We start from the raw sequence: 16,974 nt of genomic DNA, 5'->3' as shown, positions 1-16,974 counted from the left end.
CTTGAGCCCAGGAGTTCAAGGCTATATAGTGAGTTATATTTGTTCCTGTGAATAGACACTGCACTGCAGCCTGGGCTACATAGCCAGACCTCGACTCTGAAAGGCAACAACAAGGTTAAAACTAAGTAGGGGGTATATCTGTGTTCATACGTTGGTCTCTACACATTTCTGTATACTTGAAATATTAACCATAAAAATATAAAAGAAGTAATCCAGTCATTTGGAAAAAAATAGAAAATAGCAAAGAACTACATAATCCCATCATCTAGAGATGTTAACATTTTGATCTAAAATGTGTCATTGATTTCTAGTACTTATTGAACCACTACATTGTGCCTAGTCAGGACACTGGACATTCAAGATACCCCAAGCCAGTAATACTATGCCATTTCTGGATGACACCTTGCCATAGGTATTGTTGAAATCTGTCAAAAAGGTCACAGCTCCGTAAGGAAGTATCTTTAGAGTGTATGTTTCAGATTTTTCACTGAATTAATAGTCAATATTTGTCAAAGGGACCGCCCACTGTTTTCTGGAAATAACAATAACCAACACTTTTATTAAGTGTTTGATATGTGCCAGGCCCTATTCTGAGAGCTTTACATGCATTAACACAGTTTGTTTTTCTTGTTTAGAGACAAGGTCTTGCTGTTGCCCAGGTTGGAGTGCAGTGACGCGATCATAGCTCACTGTAACCTCAAACTCCTGGGCTCAAGCGATCCTCCTGCTTCAGCCTCCCACTCAGGAGCTGGGACTATAGGCATGCGCCACCAGGCTTGGCTAATTTTTTAACTTTTTTTGCAGAGACGAGGTCTTGATATGTTGCCCAGGCTGGTCTTGAACTCCTGGACTCAAACTAATTCTCCCACTTTGGCCTCTCAAAGTGCTAGGATTACACATTTAATTCTCACAACTACCCTCTGAAGTAGGTGCCACTGTTTTCATTATCATCCCCATTTTCAAAAGAAGGAAGCTGAGGCACAGAGAAGTAACTTGCAAAAGTCACATGGCTGCTAAGGGGTTGGGGGGCGGGGGCGGCGAGGATTTCTACCAGGCAGTCTGGCTCCAAAGCTCTTGCTCTTAACTACTATGAAATCTTATTTTCAGAATCACTAATTTTATGGCAATAATACTTTTGGTTATTGTTGTGTGGCAAGTGGAATCATTAGCATGAGTTGAGATTTGAATTCCAATGTGGCATTGCCTAAATTAATCTCATTTCATGTAGTGTGTATGGCCTATCTCCTTAATCAGAGAGCAAGCTTCTAAAAGGCAGACAGGAGCTGGGCATGGTTGCTCATGCGTGTAATTCCAACACTTTGGGAGGCCAAGGTGGGTGGTCACCTGGGGTCAGGAGTTTGAGACCAGCCTGGCCAACATGGTGAAACTCCGTCTCTACCAAAAATACAAAAATTAGCCAGATATGGTGGCACATGCCTGTAATCCCAGCTACTCAGGAGACTGAGGCATGAGAATCACTTGAAACTAAGAAGTGGAGGTTGCAGTGAGCTGAGATTGAATCTCTGCACTCCAACCTGAGTGACAGAGATTCCGTCTCTAAAATAAGGCCAGGCACGGTGGCTCACGCCTGTAATCCCAGCACTTTGGGAGGCTGAGGCGGTTGGATCACGAGGTCAGGAGTTCAAGACCAGCCTGGCCAAGATGGTGAAACCCCGTCTCTACTAAAAATAAAAATAAAAAGTAAAAAGCTGGGCATGGTGGTGGGCACTTGTAATCCCAGCTATTCAGGAGGCTGAGGCAGAGAAATGCTTGAGCCTAGGAGACGGAAGCTGCAGTAAGCCGAGATCATGCCACTGCACTCCAGCCTGGGTGACAGAGCAAGACTCAGTCTCAAAAAATATAATAAAATAAAAGGCAGACATTTTTTTAAGACAATATCTTTTTGTAGGCTGGGATTTACCTTCAACAGTGTTATTTGCCTAGAGAAGGTTTTCAATAAATGCTTGTTAGCGGTGGAACGTATCCATACAGCTCGGCAGCAACCTCAATTCTTGCCTCCTCAGAAGAAATAATTCGACTGATGGGCATAAGGCAGAAGGAGAGACTGAGGCAAGTTTTAGAGCAGGAGTGAAAGTTCATTAAAAAGCTCTACAGCAAGAATGAAAGGAAGGAAAGTATACTCAGAAGAGAGCCAAGCGGGCGACCTGAGAGACAAGTGCCCAGTTTGACCTTAGACTTAGAGTTTTATAGGTTGGCATACTTCTAGGGTCTTGTGTTACTTCTCCTCACTCGCCCAACTCCTGAGACCTTATGGGGAAGTTGCTGATCACCAGTTTCAGGTGTTTTCTATTAGGAGAAAAGAATTAGAGAATTCTTTCCCTGGCACCGGCTGTGACCAAGTATTACTTTTTTTTTTTTTTTTTTTTTTTTTTTTGAGACAGAGTGTCCTTCTGTCTCCCAGGCTGGAGTGCAGTGGCGCAATCTCGACTCACTGCAACCTCCACCTCCTGGATTCAAGCTATTATCCTGCCTCAGCTTCCTGAATAGCTGGGATTATAGGTGCACACCACCACGCCTGGCTAATTTTTTTTGTATTTTTAGTAGAGACGGGGTTTCACCATGTTGGCCAGGCTGGTCTCAAACTTCTGACCTCAAGTAATCCGTCCATCTTGGCCTCCCAAAGTGCTGGGATCACAGGTGTAAGCCACCATGGCTGGCCACAATTATTACTTTAGCAAGACCATTAACCACTCACTGCCTGACCATCACGGGATGGTTGCCTGATACTGCTGGTGTGTGTGTCCGGGGAGCCCTCTCCTGCCCTGCTCATACCTGACTAGCTATCTACTGTGACATACTTACTGAACAATTGAAGAGAAACACAGGAAAGCCCACCTACCTTTCCACACAGAGACAAAAAGTTTAATTTCCTTGGTCAATCAAGAAAGATAGTCCCCAAGAGTTTTTTCTATTATTTCAGTTTTCATTAATTTTTTTGTTGAGATATAATTCAGTGATTTGAAGTGAATTCACACTCTGGGAGGCCAAGGCGGGTGGATCACGAGGTCAGGAGATCAAGACCATCCTGGCTAACACAGTGAAACCCCGTCTCTACTAAAAAATATAAAAAATTAGCTGGGTGTGGTGACGGGCGCCTGTAGTCCCGGCTACTCGGGAGGCGGAGGCAGGAGAATGGCGTGAACCCGGGAGGCAGAGCTTGTAGTGAGCTGAGATCGCACCACTGCACTCCAGCCTGGGCGACATAGTGAGACTCCGTCTCAAAAAAAAAAAAAAAAAAAAAAAAGTGAATTCAGTGGTTTTTAGTATATTCATTGAGTTATAGAGCCATCACCACAATTAATTTTAGAACATTTCAATGAAATTTAAGACATTTTCATCAACCCCCAAAAACACTTGTGCCCATTTGCTAATGTGCCCATTGGCAGTCACTCCTCTTCCCTAATTCCTCCCCCCACAGTCTTCCGCCAGTCCCTGGCAACTATTAAATTACTTTCTGTCTCTATAGACTTGCCCCTTCTGAACATCTTATATAAATGAAATCACAATATATGGTCTTTTGTGACTGGCTTCTTTCACTTAGCATGATGTTTTCAGGGTGGTATATTCATACAATGAACTATTATCTGGCAAGAAAACGGAACGCAGCCAATTTATAATGTATTGCAAGATTTCAGACATATTTATACATTTTATTTTGTACATTTTTATTGTGGTAAAACACACATCACATAAAATTTACCATTTTAACAATGTTGAAGTGTACAATTCCATGATATTAAGCACATTCATATGTTCTGCAATCATCACCACCATCTGTCTCCAGCACTTTTTCATCATCCCAAATTGAAAACTCTGCATGTGGCTGAGTCCGGTGGCTCATGCCTCGCTAACCCCAGCACTTTTTGGGAGGCTGACGCAGGAGGATCACTTGAGCTCAGGAGTTTGAGACCAACCTGGGCAACATGGTGAAACCCCGTCTCTACAAAAAATACAAAATTAGCCAGGTGTGGCAGTACGCATCTGTAGGAGACTGAGGTGGGAGGATCTATTGAGCCCAGGAGATCGAGGCTGTAGTGACCTACGGTTGTGCCACTGCACTCCAGCCTGGGCAACAGAGTGAGACGCTGTCTCCAAAAAAAGAAAAAGAAAACTCTGTATGCATTAAAAAATAACTCCTCATTTCCCCTCTCACAGCCCCTTGTAACCACTATTCTACTTTCTGTGTCTATGTATCTGACTATTCTCGGTACCTTATTTAAGAAGAAGAATATGGTATTTGTCCTTCTGTGACTGGGTTATTTCACTTAGCATAATGTCTGCAAAGTTCACGTTGTAGCATGTGTCAGAATTTCTCTCCTTAAGGCTGAATAATACTCCATTGTATGTGGATACCACATTTTGTTTATGCATTCATTCACTGATGGGCATTTGGGTTGCTCTCATCATGCGGCTGTGGTGAATAGGGCTGCTATGAACATGGGTGTATAAATATCTGTTCAAGTCCCAGCTTTCAATTCTTTTGGTTATATATTTAGAAATGTAGTCGTTGGATCATATGACAATTCTCTCTTATTTTTTGAGGAACCTCCATACTGTTATCCATAGTAGCTGCACCATTTTACATTCCCATCAGCAGTGCTCAAAGATTCTAATATTTCTATATTCTGTATGACTCTTGTTATCTTCTGTTTTTTGATAATAGCCAAACCAACCTAATGGTGTGATGTGGTATCTCATTGTGGTTTTGGTTTGCATTTCCCTAATGATTATACCTTGTTTTTTTGTCTGTTTTACTTTATTTTTAATAAATCATATTATCAGTTAAATACCTTGAGAGAATTCAAGAATTTATTTACGGCCAGGCGCAGTGGCTCACGGCTTTAATCCCAGCACTTTGGGAGGCTGAGGTGGGCGGATCACGAGATCAGGAGATCGAGACCATCCTGGCTAACACAGTGAAACCCCGTCTCTACCAAAAATACAAAAAATTAGCCGGGCGAGGTGGCGGGCGCCTGTAGCCCCAGCTACTCAGGAGGCTGAGGCAGGAGAATGGCGTGAACCCGGTAGGCGGAGCTTGCAGTGAGCCGAGATCGCGCCACTACACTCCAGCCTGGGCGACAGAGCGAGCCTCTGTCTCAAAAAAAAAAAAAAAAAAAAAAAAAAAAAAAAAATTAAATTAAAAAAATGTGTTTACAAAATAAATAATCCTTACGTGTCTAAAAATTGTTTCACTTAGTTTGTTTAAAGTCCAGTACATTTGCGAGTGAAGAAACTAATTGCTGCAGTCATTTAAGCATTAATATGCCAGGCATTGTGCTGGACAGCTGTCACAGCTGAGGTTCCCCAGGAAGAAAACTCTGAGACAGGTGGTTAAGTAAGGAGTGCTCTGGGGATGAATACCTGTGGGAGAGAGGGAAAGAAAGCAGGAATCAGGTCTTCCATAATTTTTGAAACTTTAAAGAGGTCTTGAGATCAAAAATTTCAGAGCCACTGGTCTACAGCATACTAGGGGAGGTAAAACCCCCTCAGAGTCACTTCAAATCAAATATTTATCTGGCTACTAATAGTGGAAGACCCTCTCTCCTGTTCATCTCTCTCCCCCTCTCATTCCCTACTTTCTCTCTCTCTGTCTCTCTCATCTCCTTTCCTTTACCCACTCTTTCCTAAAACTCCACCTCCTATATGTGTTTCACTCTGCATCCCTGTGTGTTGGTCTCCCATGTATGTTCATTCATCTTCTGCTCCTCAAATCTTTTCTGTGGATTGCAAGAAACCAAACTGCTCCTGTTTCTATGCTCGCAGTATCATTGTCTTTGATAAAGATAGATACGATAGATTATATATAGTTTGTTTTTTAGAACTTCTGAATAATATAGAGGCATTTTGTTATTGTAGATGCTAGCAGTCAGAAGTATATTGCATTTCATCAGGAATATATTGCATTTCATCTACATTGTAAGTTGACATTGTAGTTTTGTAATAAAGAAATTTCAAAAATTACCAACAGTGTCTATTTAAACTTTACTGTGAAGAATGATAGCATATGCTTAGTTGTTGTCATCAAAATATTGGACTCTCAAATTGTCGTGAGACTCGACTGAAATATGGAAGTTCGGCACCTCTGTTTATTTCAATCCAAGTGTGGAAACCACCAGAAAACAGAAAAGCACCCAAAACTCCACCAAGTGCCAATGTTCCTCCAGTGACACAATGAATCTTGAAAGTACGTCATGCTACAAAGGACATGAAAAAGCAAAATCTAAAGCAACTAGAGAAAGGAATCTCTACAGCAATCAAATACCAAATTAGAAGAAGGCTTTTTGTTGTTGTTGTTGTTTTGTTGTTTTGTTTGAAGAGTTTTTGCTTTTTTGGAAGCAAAATGTTTTGCTTTCTCCATGCATCATGAAGGAAACAAAAATACACAGCTTGTTAAATTTAGTTGTGGCTCTGTCACAACAATGATGACAAAATTTTCCTCTGACCACAATGTGTTTGAGTACAAATGGTTCCTCTTTCCAGGCTCTGGCCTGTGCATACACAAATTCCTAGTGAGGTGAGACCCACTCCCCGACAGTGGCACAGTGGAGCTCCTTCTTGAGAGTAGAGAGTGAGGATCCGGCTATCCTTCATATGTGAAGGTGCTAAGGAATTCAACTGTATCCTAGTTGGTGAACGCTATGGCCTTTAAACTCATTCATAAAAACCGGTGATTCCAGCTGATCTAATTTCACCATGGCCAGCCAGGAATGGCACCCAGCGTTGACTATGTGTACTTTTGCCAGCTTGTGGAGTGGGGATCAGTAGACCAGGCACTCCTCCCTGACCCTGTCCCTGCTGTGCCACCAAGCCCCTTTACATTGACTCTCTTCCCCAAAAGGGCTTCATCATTGCAGCTTGTGCATGTAGCTTGCCTGGGGATGAAAGGGTAAGAGGAAACAGGAAATTGAGTGGCAATAAAGGAGAAATGAAAGAAAAAGGACTAAGAACAAATGGGACAATGTCAGCAGAAAGGAGAACAACAGAAGCGGAACCGCAAGAGACAAGGGAACTGTGAAGATGAAAGAGTACTAGAAATTCTAATAATAGTTCCCATTTATTAGTGATTACTATGTGCTAGGCACTGGCTAAACATTTTATGGCAGTTTCTTCATCTCATTTAATCTTTACAATAAACCCTGTGGTAGGCACTATTATAGCATTATGCCTAGTTTACAAAAGATAAAACATGCTCTTGTTATGAAAAAAGGCCAAAAAATCAAATGCCCACAACATTTAACAGAATTCTAGAAAGAAGATAAAAAGAAACAGAAAAATGGGACAAATAGAAAGCACAGAATCAGATGGTAGATATAAGTATAAATATATTAGAAGTTTGGCTGGGCATGGTGGTTCACGCCTGAAATCCCAGCACTTTGGGAGACCAAGGTGGGAGGATCACTTGAGCTCAGGAGTTCAAGACCACATAGGGAGCCACATAGGGAGACCCCCATCTCTACCAAATTAAGAAAAAAGAAAGAAGTAAATCTAAGTAAACTAAAGTCTACAGTTAAAAGACAACAATTGCCTATTGTATAGAAAAAAACAAATTTGCACTTTATGCAGTTCCCAAGATCAGACCTAAAACATAATTGCACTGAAAGGAAAATAAGGATGTAAGAAAAGGTACCAGGTACATACTAACCAAAAGAAAGTTAATGAAGTTATAATAAATTAGTCAAAATACACTTTAAGACAAAGAATAGTACTTCATTGATGAAAGGTACTTCATAGTGATAAGTGGTTTGGTTCACGAGGAAACTATAACAATTCTAGATTTGCATATATTTGATGAAATAGCCTCGAAAAATATATATAAAGCAAAAATTAACAGAATTATAAGAAGAATTTGACAAATGCACCATCATAATATCATAGTGAGAATTGTAACACCCATCTCTCAGTAATTAGCAGGTCCAATGGAGCATAAAACCAGCAAGTATGTTGATTTGACCAACACAATCCACAAACTTGACTTAATGGAACGTATAGAACACTGGGCCCAGTAATTGGAGAATAGGCATTTTCCTCAAACACTCATGGAACATTTGCAAAAACAAACTATATATTGTGACATAAAGCAAACCTCATCACACTCGCAAAGACTGGTACCATCCTGGAAACTGGGAATGAGAAGAAGTTAAGGAGTGGTCCTTGCTTCTGTGGCTGAGAAGTAGCAAGGCTGGTGCAGCATAGCACCAGGGATGCCAATGAGGTCACACTGTAGTCAACTTGCTCTATGAATGAAGGTCAGAATATGCAGTCCAGGTCAACGACTATGGGAAAGATCGGTTTAGGCAGGGACTAAACTGGGGTGGGTTTTGCTGCTCCTCCAGAAGCCTGGTATTTTCCAATCCACAAATGAGGCCTCAATTCTGTGCTTGCATTTGTATCTGTCCAATAGCTAAATATGCAGAGTGACCTCGGGGGATGCAATTGGGATATGCAAATGAGAGCATACATTCCTGGGGTAGAGTCATAGATATGCAAAGAGTCCCTTCCTTGGAGAGGCATTGTGGATTGGGGCAAGAGGGACTAGAGGCTTCTTTGTTTAAATGAAAATACTAATTACCCTACATTTTCAAAGCAAACAATGGAGACCTTTCAAGGCAAGAAGGTGCAGGTGACTGACACACAAATGGAGCATATGAATCAACCAACCTTCCTTCCTTCCTTCTTTCCTTCTTTTCTTTCTTTCTCTCTCTCTCTCTCTCTTTTTTTCTTTTTTGCCAGTCTTACTCTGTCGCCCAGGTTGGAGTGTAGTGGCGTGATCTCGGCTCACTACAATCACTTCCTGGACTCAAGCCACCCTCCAGCCTCAGCCTCCAGAGTAGCTGGGACTACAGGCATGTCACAGTGCCTGGCTAATTTTTTTTTTTTTTTTTTTTTTTTTTTGGTATTTTTTGTAGACATGGAGTCTGGCCATGTTGCCCAGGCTGGTCTGGAACTCCTGTGCTCAAGTGATCAGCTTGCCCCAGCCTCACAAAGTGTGAATGTTTAAACTGAGGAACCCGAAGGCCGAGGAGAGATCCTAATGCCAGGGAACCAAGTGGCGAAGCACTAACGGAGCTGGTAAAGGCTGGTAAAATGTGCAAGGATTGGACCTGTCCTGCCTGGACCAGAACAGGGGACAGGCCCTACATAGAGTTTTAGATCCAGGGCGGGGAAAGTACAGTGAAAAGGTTGTAGGGGATCCTGGCTGAGATGCCAGGGTAGTGGTAGTGGCAGTGATGACAGCAACACAGCCAGAAGCTAAAGGAGGGGCCCTGGATGCTAAGACACAGAGGCCCTTCCTCTTTCAGAGACTGAAGTGTTGGAAAACAGAGCAAGGCCAATTCCAGAGAGGAAGGGTTGGCAGCCTGGAGGAAGTGAGGCCAGGGAGCTTCTGAAAGAAATAATGAATGCTTTCAAGAGGAGCAAGAGAGGGTAAGGGCTCCAGGCCCCAGGAACATGCTCCTGTGTAGAGCAGCACCTCAAGTAGTTTTGCCCAGGGAAGAATCAGCCTCCTGGAACCTGGGCTCTGACTGAGGGAGCCAGTAGTTTGCCTGGAGGCTGGCCCTGTCCCCGGCTGCCAACACCTCAAATAGTCTTTCCTGGGCCTTCTTACCTCCAGACAAGAATTAATGAACTCTTGGTAATTCATCTTAGAAAGCTAAACACCACATATTATGTCAGCATCTTGTTTGTAAAAGTCTGCTGTGACTTCTTATTGCTTATGAGGTCAAGCCATAAACCGACTGCTCTCTCTCTCTCTCTCTTTCTTTCCTCTTAACCTCCTTCTCTCATTCTGGTCATCCTTCAAGGTCTAGTTCAACTCCCACCTACTGTAAGAAACCTTCAAAAGCAATTTCAACCACACAGGCCTGTGTCACCTTTCTTTGAACCTGCACCACAGAAGAGTATTTGTACCACTTTTGTTTGTTTGCTTTTTGCATTTTCTCTAATTGCTCTCTATACCTTTCCACAACTTAGACCAGGAGTTTCCTAAGAGCAGGCCTTTGGCTTGTTGGTTGGTATTCTTCACAGTACCTAGAAAAATGTATAATTTATTTATTCAATTAAAATATATTTATTGAGCATGTATTATGTACCACATGTAGTTTTGAGTGCTGGGGATCCCGCTGGGAACCGATCAGAAAAAACTTCTTGTCCTGATGGAGCTTACATTCCAGTGTAGAGAGCAAATGACCCAGGAAGCGGGAGGAGAGAGAGGAAGTGGCCATGGGGCTTGCAGTTTTCAATGGGGTGGCCAGGACAGGCCTCAGTGAGAGATCTGACAGAAGCCAGGGAGTGAGGCATGAGGATATCTTGACAGGGAGAGAGCAAATAGCCAAAGAAAAAGTCAAGGCAAAGACCCTCGGACAGGAGTGCATTTAGCTTGTGTGAGGAACAGCCAGGTGGTCAGTGTTGCTGGAAGAGAGTAAGGGAGCCAAGGACAGCAGTAGGAGAGAAGGTTAGAGAGATAATGGGGTCAGATAGGGTAGGGCCTTGGAAGCCATCTTGAGGACTTTAGCATTGGAGAGTTCTGGGTAAAGAGGGTGCCGTGTTGAATTAAAGAGTTAATTTAATAACTGCTATAGGCTGGGTGCAGTGGCTCACACCTATAAGCCCAGCACTTTGGGAGGCCAAGGCAGGTGGATCACCTGAGGTCAGGAGTTCGAGACCAGCCTGGCCAATATGGCAAATCCCCATCTCTACTAAAAATACAAAAATTAGCCAGACATGGTGGCAGGCACCTGTAATTCCAGCTACTTGGGAGGCTGAGGCAGGAGAATCTCTTGAACCCAGGAGGTGGAGGTTGCAGTGAGCTGAGATCGCACCACTGCAGTCCAGTGTGGGAAACAGAGCGAGATTTCGTCTCAAAACAACAACAACAACAAAAACTGCTGTAAGGTTTGGAAACCCACAGGTCTATGGGTTTCAGGACACTGACCCAGTCACCCAGAAGCATGCCTACTTTCAGGTAAAACCCAAAGGGTCCTGTCAGTGGCCTCTTGTGCAAGCAACACTCCCTTGAGTGAACTCCACTAAAACTGTAGAAGAAAACCACTTGCTGAAGAGCAAGGACCTTTAATTGAATTAAACCCAAACACTGAGAACGAGTTATGAGTCACTAACCATGTTCCATTCATCTTTATATTCTCTGTGGTGCCGGAGGATGCCTTCCTCCAAGCTCCCCCGACTCAATCCACTCAGAATCTAAGTAAGAGTAGAGCTCTTGCTGTACACACATGGCTCCAAGACAAGGTCCCTGGGGATTGTTCCTTTCAATCAGATTACCACCACTAAGCTCCTCCTAGGTAGAAACCCTGGAGTCACCCTGGACAGTCTGGCCTCCAAGAGCTTGAATCCAGTGGCAGAAATAGTCACGCACACAAACCTCTGTGTGATTTGATCTGATAGAGGAAGGTGTCTGGTGCTATGAGCACACACACAGGAGGAAGCAAAGAATTTTGCATTTGGGAGTTAGAGAAGTCACTAAAAAATGTGACACTTGAGAAATGGAAAAGCATTTTAGATAGAGGGAACAGCAAGAGAAAAGGTTTGTAGTGAGAAAATATCACAGGTGACAAACAAGAACCGGGCAAGTCGTAAGTGAGGAAACGCTGACTAGGCCAGGGAGCAATAGGGAGCCCTAGGGCCTGTGCAGACAGGAAGTACATGCCCTGTTAACAAGGTGGCAGCCCATCTGACATCTGCTGACTGTTTCCACACTGAAACGGGTCCAACATTACCAGGACTTTTGATTTCTTAAGAGAAGCTGGAAATTTGGGGCCTTAGGCAAAATCTCGTCTTAAAAAGAACTTTGGCAGCTAGATTCCCATGAATTCCAACATGATATGGACCAAACACAATTGCTCACAAGGGAGATTCAGCCTGAAGGTGGCCAGTCAGCCACCTGGGACCTGGAAGCCTGGCTGGAAGTGAAGCTGGGAAGAGTGTGGGGAATCCATCCTGAAGAGACAAGCCTGCAGGCAGAGGAGCTGAGACTGCCTTTTGTGGCATTTGATGAAGGGAGGGGTGTCACTTAAGCTTAAGCTGAGGAGTGATGTGGATTGGGAAGATGTGTCTTGTAAAGAGTAGATCCTCATGGCCAGTTTGAAGACTGTTGCTGGAATGGTGATAAAGGCCTGAAATAGAACCATAGAGGTGAAATTGGCTGGTGCGGGGAGGAATAGATCTGAGATGTTTTACCATCTAATAAGTGACTGCAAGGCTAGACAGTGGATGGGGAACTGGGGGTATGAGATACAGGAAAGGGAGTTGTCAAGAGTAAGTACTTTTAGCGTTCATCTCTAATTTTGGCCAGGCATGGGGGACAGTGGGTGGGTGGGGAGCAAATACAAAAGACAACAAAGAGTATTCTAGCTTAGGATCTCTCACTTTTGGCACTGTTGTCATCTTGAGTAGAATAAGTTTTTGTTTTGGGGCGGTCCTGTGCATTGTATTAAGAACAGCATCTCCCGCCCCTGCTCCAGTCTTGACAACCAAAAATATCTCTTCATATTGCTGAATGTCCCCTGGGATGTAAAATTGCCCTGGTTGGGAGCCACTGATCCAAAATCAGGAGGGAAATTCCCTGTTTTCAACTTCTCCTTTTTCTTTGTTTCGCAGTGGTGTGAGGTTTTGCTTAGAGGACCCTTTGTGAGATTTTTGTCTAAGGGACCAGCACTTTTAGCTAAGCCCTTGGAATATGCTGGTGTCTGTGTCCTTTTTGGACTCAGGAAGGTGTCTCTAACTGGATGGAAGGACATCTGACTTTGGAAAGACGGACATCATTCTTTCCTGCCAGACATTTTCTTGCATATGCCCTTTTCAGCCTCCAGTTACAGAAAAGGATGAAGCCTTAGCGAGAAGGGCAAGGGTCAGAACAGTTCAGTGGAGTGGCCTAGGTACACAGGGCAGCACAGAACTCCAGCCACCCCAGGCCAAAGTGAAAGAAAGGCCACTGGTAGTCTCACACCCAAGTCATCAGGACTCTAAGGGTTAAACTTGATGTTGACTCATCATGATTTTGATTTACACAAAGCCAGACTGAAAGCTCCTTGTCTACTGCAGTTCCTGGAAAGCCTTCTATCTGTCTTCATTCTTCCTGCAGACCAGGGCAGTGGTCTGATTCAGTCCAAGACGCTCTTTGAATCACAGTACGTGGAGATTACAAATAAAAGTTTTATGTTGAAGAAACAGCATTCCTGACTCTTTCCACACCTTTCCAAAAATTTGAAAAATCGTTGCATGATCTTTAGGGTTGGGAAGAAGGGAAAGTAACGATATAGTCTTAAGTCCAGCAGGCCAGAACTATCTTGGTGAAAAGAAATCAGGTCTCTCCCCTCTCCACATTGCCCTTTGTTTTTTCCCTCACAATGTTCAAATTCTCAGGGCTTTTCTGGAAGCTCATGACAAGTTGCAATCCCTATTTTTCTAATCATTTGCTACCATTACTGTTTTATTAAGCACTTGGTCAATCTATGCCAAGCAGTGCCCATGATGGGACTCAGCCAGTCCCCAGGGGCTCCTGTTCCAACTAAAGACTCCTTAAAAGGCAGATGACATAACCATTTTGGAAACGTTATTATAAACTTATCGTATAATGTTTATAGCACATGTCGACAAGTGTATATGTTTGTGGTGGTGGGGGAGGAAAGGCCTTGGGTTACACAGTGGCTGACCTATTTGTGGGAGGGATTTAGAAATAATGACACTATCAGTTCTACAGGCCTTGATACTTTACAAACTGTTTTCATAAACATTATTTTGTTCAATAACATATGCAAGCCAGGATTTATTATTTTTTTTTTTGAGAACGGGGTCTCACTATTACAAACCTAGGCTGGTTTTGAACTCCTGGGCTCAGGTGATCCTTCCACCTCAGCCTCCAGAGTAGCTCGGATTACAGGTGCATGCCACCATGCCTGGATTCTGGAATTTATTCTGAACCATTAGCCACAAGAATCAACATCCTGAGATTCAGCACAGGCAGGCCCTCCTCCTGGAAGCTTCCCTTGCTCCTTCCCTCCCAAAAGGCACCCTTTTTGTATCCCACAATTCCTTGTTCTTTCCCTTATCACAGTCCCTCAAACTGACTGCAGCTTTCTGTTAGCAGAGCTTGCTTTTGATGAGTGTCTTCTACAGTTCCTGGAACGATTTCATAAATATTTATTGAATTTGAGGGCCTTTATTCCAAGAGTGGAACCTTTGTTTTGAATAGGTTAAACATCCCTGTACTCTTTGGGTGGGGTCCAGACTAGGTATATTATCAGCATTTTTATTGGTATACTTTTTGTAACTGTTTTCAGGTATATGCATTGGCTTAATTCGGCCAAAATACACCTCATTATGGTTCTCATCATCCATCTAGACATGACTCTTTTTTGGGAGAATGTGATAGAACAATGTCCCCCTCCCATGATTCCATATCCTGATCCCCAACACCTGTGAATATGTTACCTTACATAGCAAAAATGACTTTTCAGTTATGATTAAATCAAGGATTTTGAGATGGGGAGATTATTATGAATTATCTGGTCGACCTAATCTAATCACAAGGGTCTTTATAAGGGAAAAGGGGAAGTAAGAGGGTCAGAGTCAGATACGACAAGGGAAGCAGAGGTCTGAGTGGTTCTGCAACAAGCCAAGGAATGTGGGTAGCTTCTAGAAGCTGGAAAAGTCAAAGACACAGATTCTCCCCTAGAATCTCCCGAAGGAATACAGCTCTGCCCACACCTTGATTTCAGCTCAGTGTCACTTCTGACCTCCAGAACTGTAATAAAATAAAACTAAATTTGTGGTCATTTGTGACAGCAGCAGCAGGAAATTCCTAAGGACTCTTGTTTTCCTTCCTCCTAGCCTCACTGACCCTCATAGGCGCCCAAGTATCAATGTGTATTCTTCTGACTCACCTCCCATCCCCTTGAAAAATATGTAGAAAGCTGGTCGTGTGCTTTAAAAAACGCACGTATGGTACCCTCCCTCATGTTTGGAATGTTCCTTTTAAAATCAACAATATGTATTGCCAGCTTTCAAATATGCCCTTTGTCCTTTTCACAAAGCACAGTGCTGCCAGGGTCCCCAAGTCCACCCAGTGAAGTAGGGCTGGTATTACTAACCCTGGAGTCAGCGCTAGCAAACAAGGGCTCATAGGTCAAGGGCTGGAAGCCATGTTTCCAGATTCCCAGGCCAAGGCTGTTTTCCGCAGATGACTCGGTCCTGGTGTCTGGCAGGGCACAGCCCCTAGCGCTTCCGAGGCCCGGCAAGTGTGCAGGCAGCGGCGACGCCGGCTCCGCCGCGCGGAGGGAGGGGGCCCGGGTAGCGCCCGGACTGGGCAGCGACGTGGTGGAGGAAGTTTTGTTCGGTCAGAGACCGGACCCGGGAGCTGCGGGTGAGCCAGGTGTCGAGCCTTGGGAGCCCTAGGAGCCTTAGGAGCTGCCAGAGCCGCCGGCGCACCGCCCCGCCTAGTCCTGCTGCTCTCGCCAGCTCAGGTTACCTGAGGCCGGTGGGCGGGGCGACCCTTCCCGTCTTCGCCGGCCCCCAGCCTCCAGGGCGGCGGAGCCGGGAAGTGGAAGAGGGAGCGAAGGAGGCGGGGACTGCCGAGGCTCCAGCCCGGCCGGGCTCCGAGGCGAGAGGCTGCATGGAGCGGCCGGCGCGGCTCTGCGGGCTGTGGGCGCTGCTGCTCTGCGCCGGCGGCGGGGGCGGGGGCGCCGCGCCCACGGGTGAGTGCGACCCTCTGGGCCCGAGGGGCGGCCGGAGGGCTGAGGGCGGTGAGGGTCACGAATGAAAAGCCCGGGAGGTCACCGCCGGGCGGAGGGCCGAAGCTGGGGTGGGTGCTGGGGGCTGCCCTCGCGAGGCCCCGCGCTTGGCGGCTGCGGCTTCCCGTGCGGGGTCTCTGGGGCCCTGTACTGGGGCCGGTTCGAGGTGGGACCTGGGAGCTGCGGGGTTTTCCCGAACTCCGGGTGCGGCGGAGGTGGCGGCAGCGAAGTAGGAGGACGGCGACTTGTCGTCGCACTTCCCTTGGGCCGTCGGGAAGAGCCAAGGAGGCTGGCGTCCAGGCTTGCAGGGGCGGGGGGCCCGAAACATGCCCGCGGGGTCAGAGGGCCGCGGGTCAGCTCCCGGAATGTCGTCTGTGAGCCCCGGATGAAATGAGGAGCCAGAGCCGGTGGGGACCACGACCGAAGTCCAGGCGAGCTGAGAACGTGCTGGGGCTCTTTACCGGAGGCCGCGCCAATCCTCACTGTCTAAGGGTGGCTCTTGCGGGTGGAAGTTGAAGGGAACCTCTAAACATCTCAGTCCTTGTTGAAAAAGGACGTGACGATCATGACCTCCTCTGGCGTGGAAGAAATCCTTTGGGAAACCCAGAACAGCATCCCGGCAGATGCTTCCCCCCCCCCCCCCCAGATGCTCCCCCTGCCCCACTCTCTTTAATAAACCTTATATTTTAGAGTAATTGTAGATTTATGGAAAAGTTGCAAAGATAGTTCAGAGAGTTCCTGTGTATCCCTCACACTGTTTGGTAACTTCTAATCAACCTGACGGTTGTGAAAATTTGGGAGTTAATGACTTCCTTAGGAGCAGCTCCTGGAAGGAATGGCCTTCTGTACGTTTCTGGTGACAGCGAAAGCCCCAAACTGTATAGGTTTTATTATCACATTGACACAAACACCTACATATGCTTAGTATGTTTTTACCAATGTGCTTTGAAATCCAACTTGAAATGTTGATTAGGAAACCTTGATGCCCTCTATGGATTCAGTCAATAAAATATATGCTGCCAGGCAGTGTTTTAGAGGCTGAGGATGCAGCAGTGAGCAAAACAGATCAGGTCCCTGCCCTCAGACATATGGGGGAGTGGGGGTAAATATGATATGTCGGAGGGTGCTAAGTAGAGAAAAACACAGCAGCTGGGAAGGGATTTGCCATTGTAAAAAGGGTGGATCGAGAAGAAAACATGTTGCTGAAAGG

General features: G+C 45.2%; 1 protein-coding gene across 3 annotated transcripts in view; it reads left to right on the top strand.

Moving 5' to 3' along the window:
* Positions 1–15,366: 15,366 nt before the first annotated feature.
* IL13RA1 (interleukin 13 receptor subunit alpha 1) overlaps positions 15,367–16,974 on the top strand; it is a 74,682-nt gene continuing 73,074 nt past the window's right edge. Inside the window, exon 1 of one of the 3 annotated variants that reach the window (XM_037989083.2) lies at positions 15,367–15,728. In XM_037989083.2, coding sequence (XP_037845011.1) covers positions 15,647–15,728 — 82 coding nt within the window. In that variant the 5' untranslated portion in view covers positions 15,367–15,646. The remainder of the gene's footprint in view (positions 15,729–16,974) is intronic. The other 2 variants (XM_037989084.2, XM_008019403.3) reach the window with 2 other exon arrangements.

This window comes from Chlorocebus sabaeus, chromosome X (genome assembly GCF_047675955.1).
Source record: "Chlorocebus sabaeus isolate Y175 chromosome X, mChlSab1.0.hap1, whole genome shotgun sequence".
NCBI lineage: Eukaryota > Metazoa > Chordata > Mammalia > Primates > Cercopithecidae > Chlorocebus > Chlorocebus sabaeus.
Note: the sequence above shows the minus strand (reverse complement) of the source record. Positions and strands in the feature narration are given on the sequence as shown.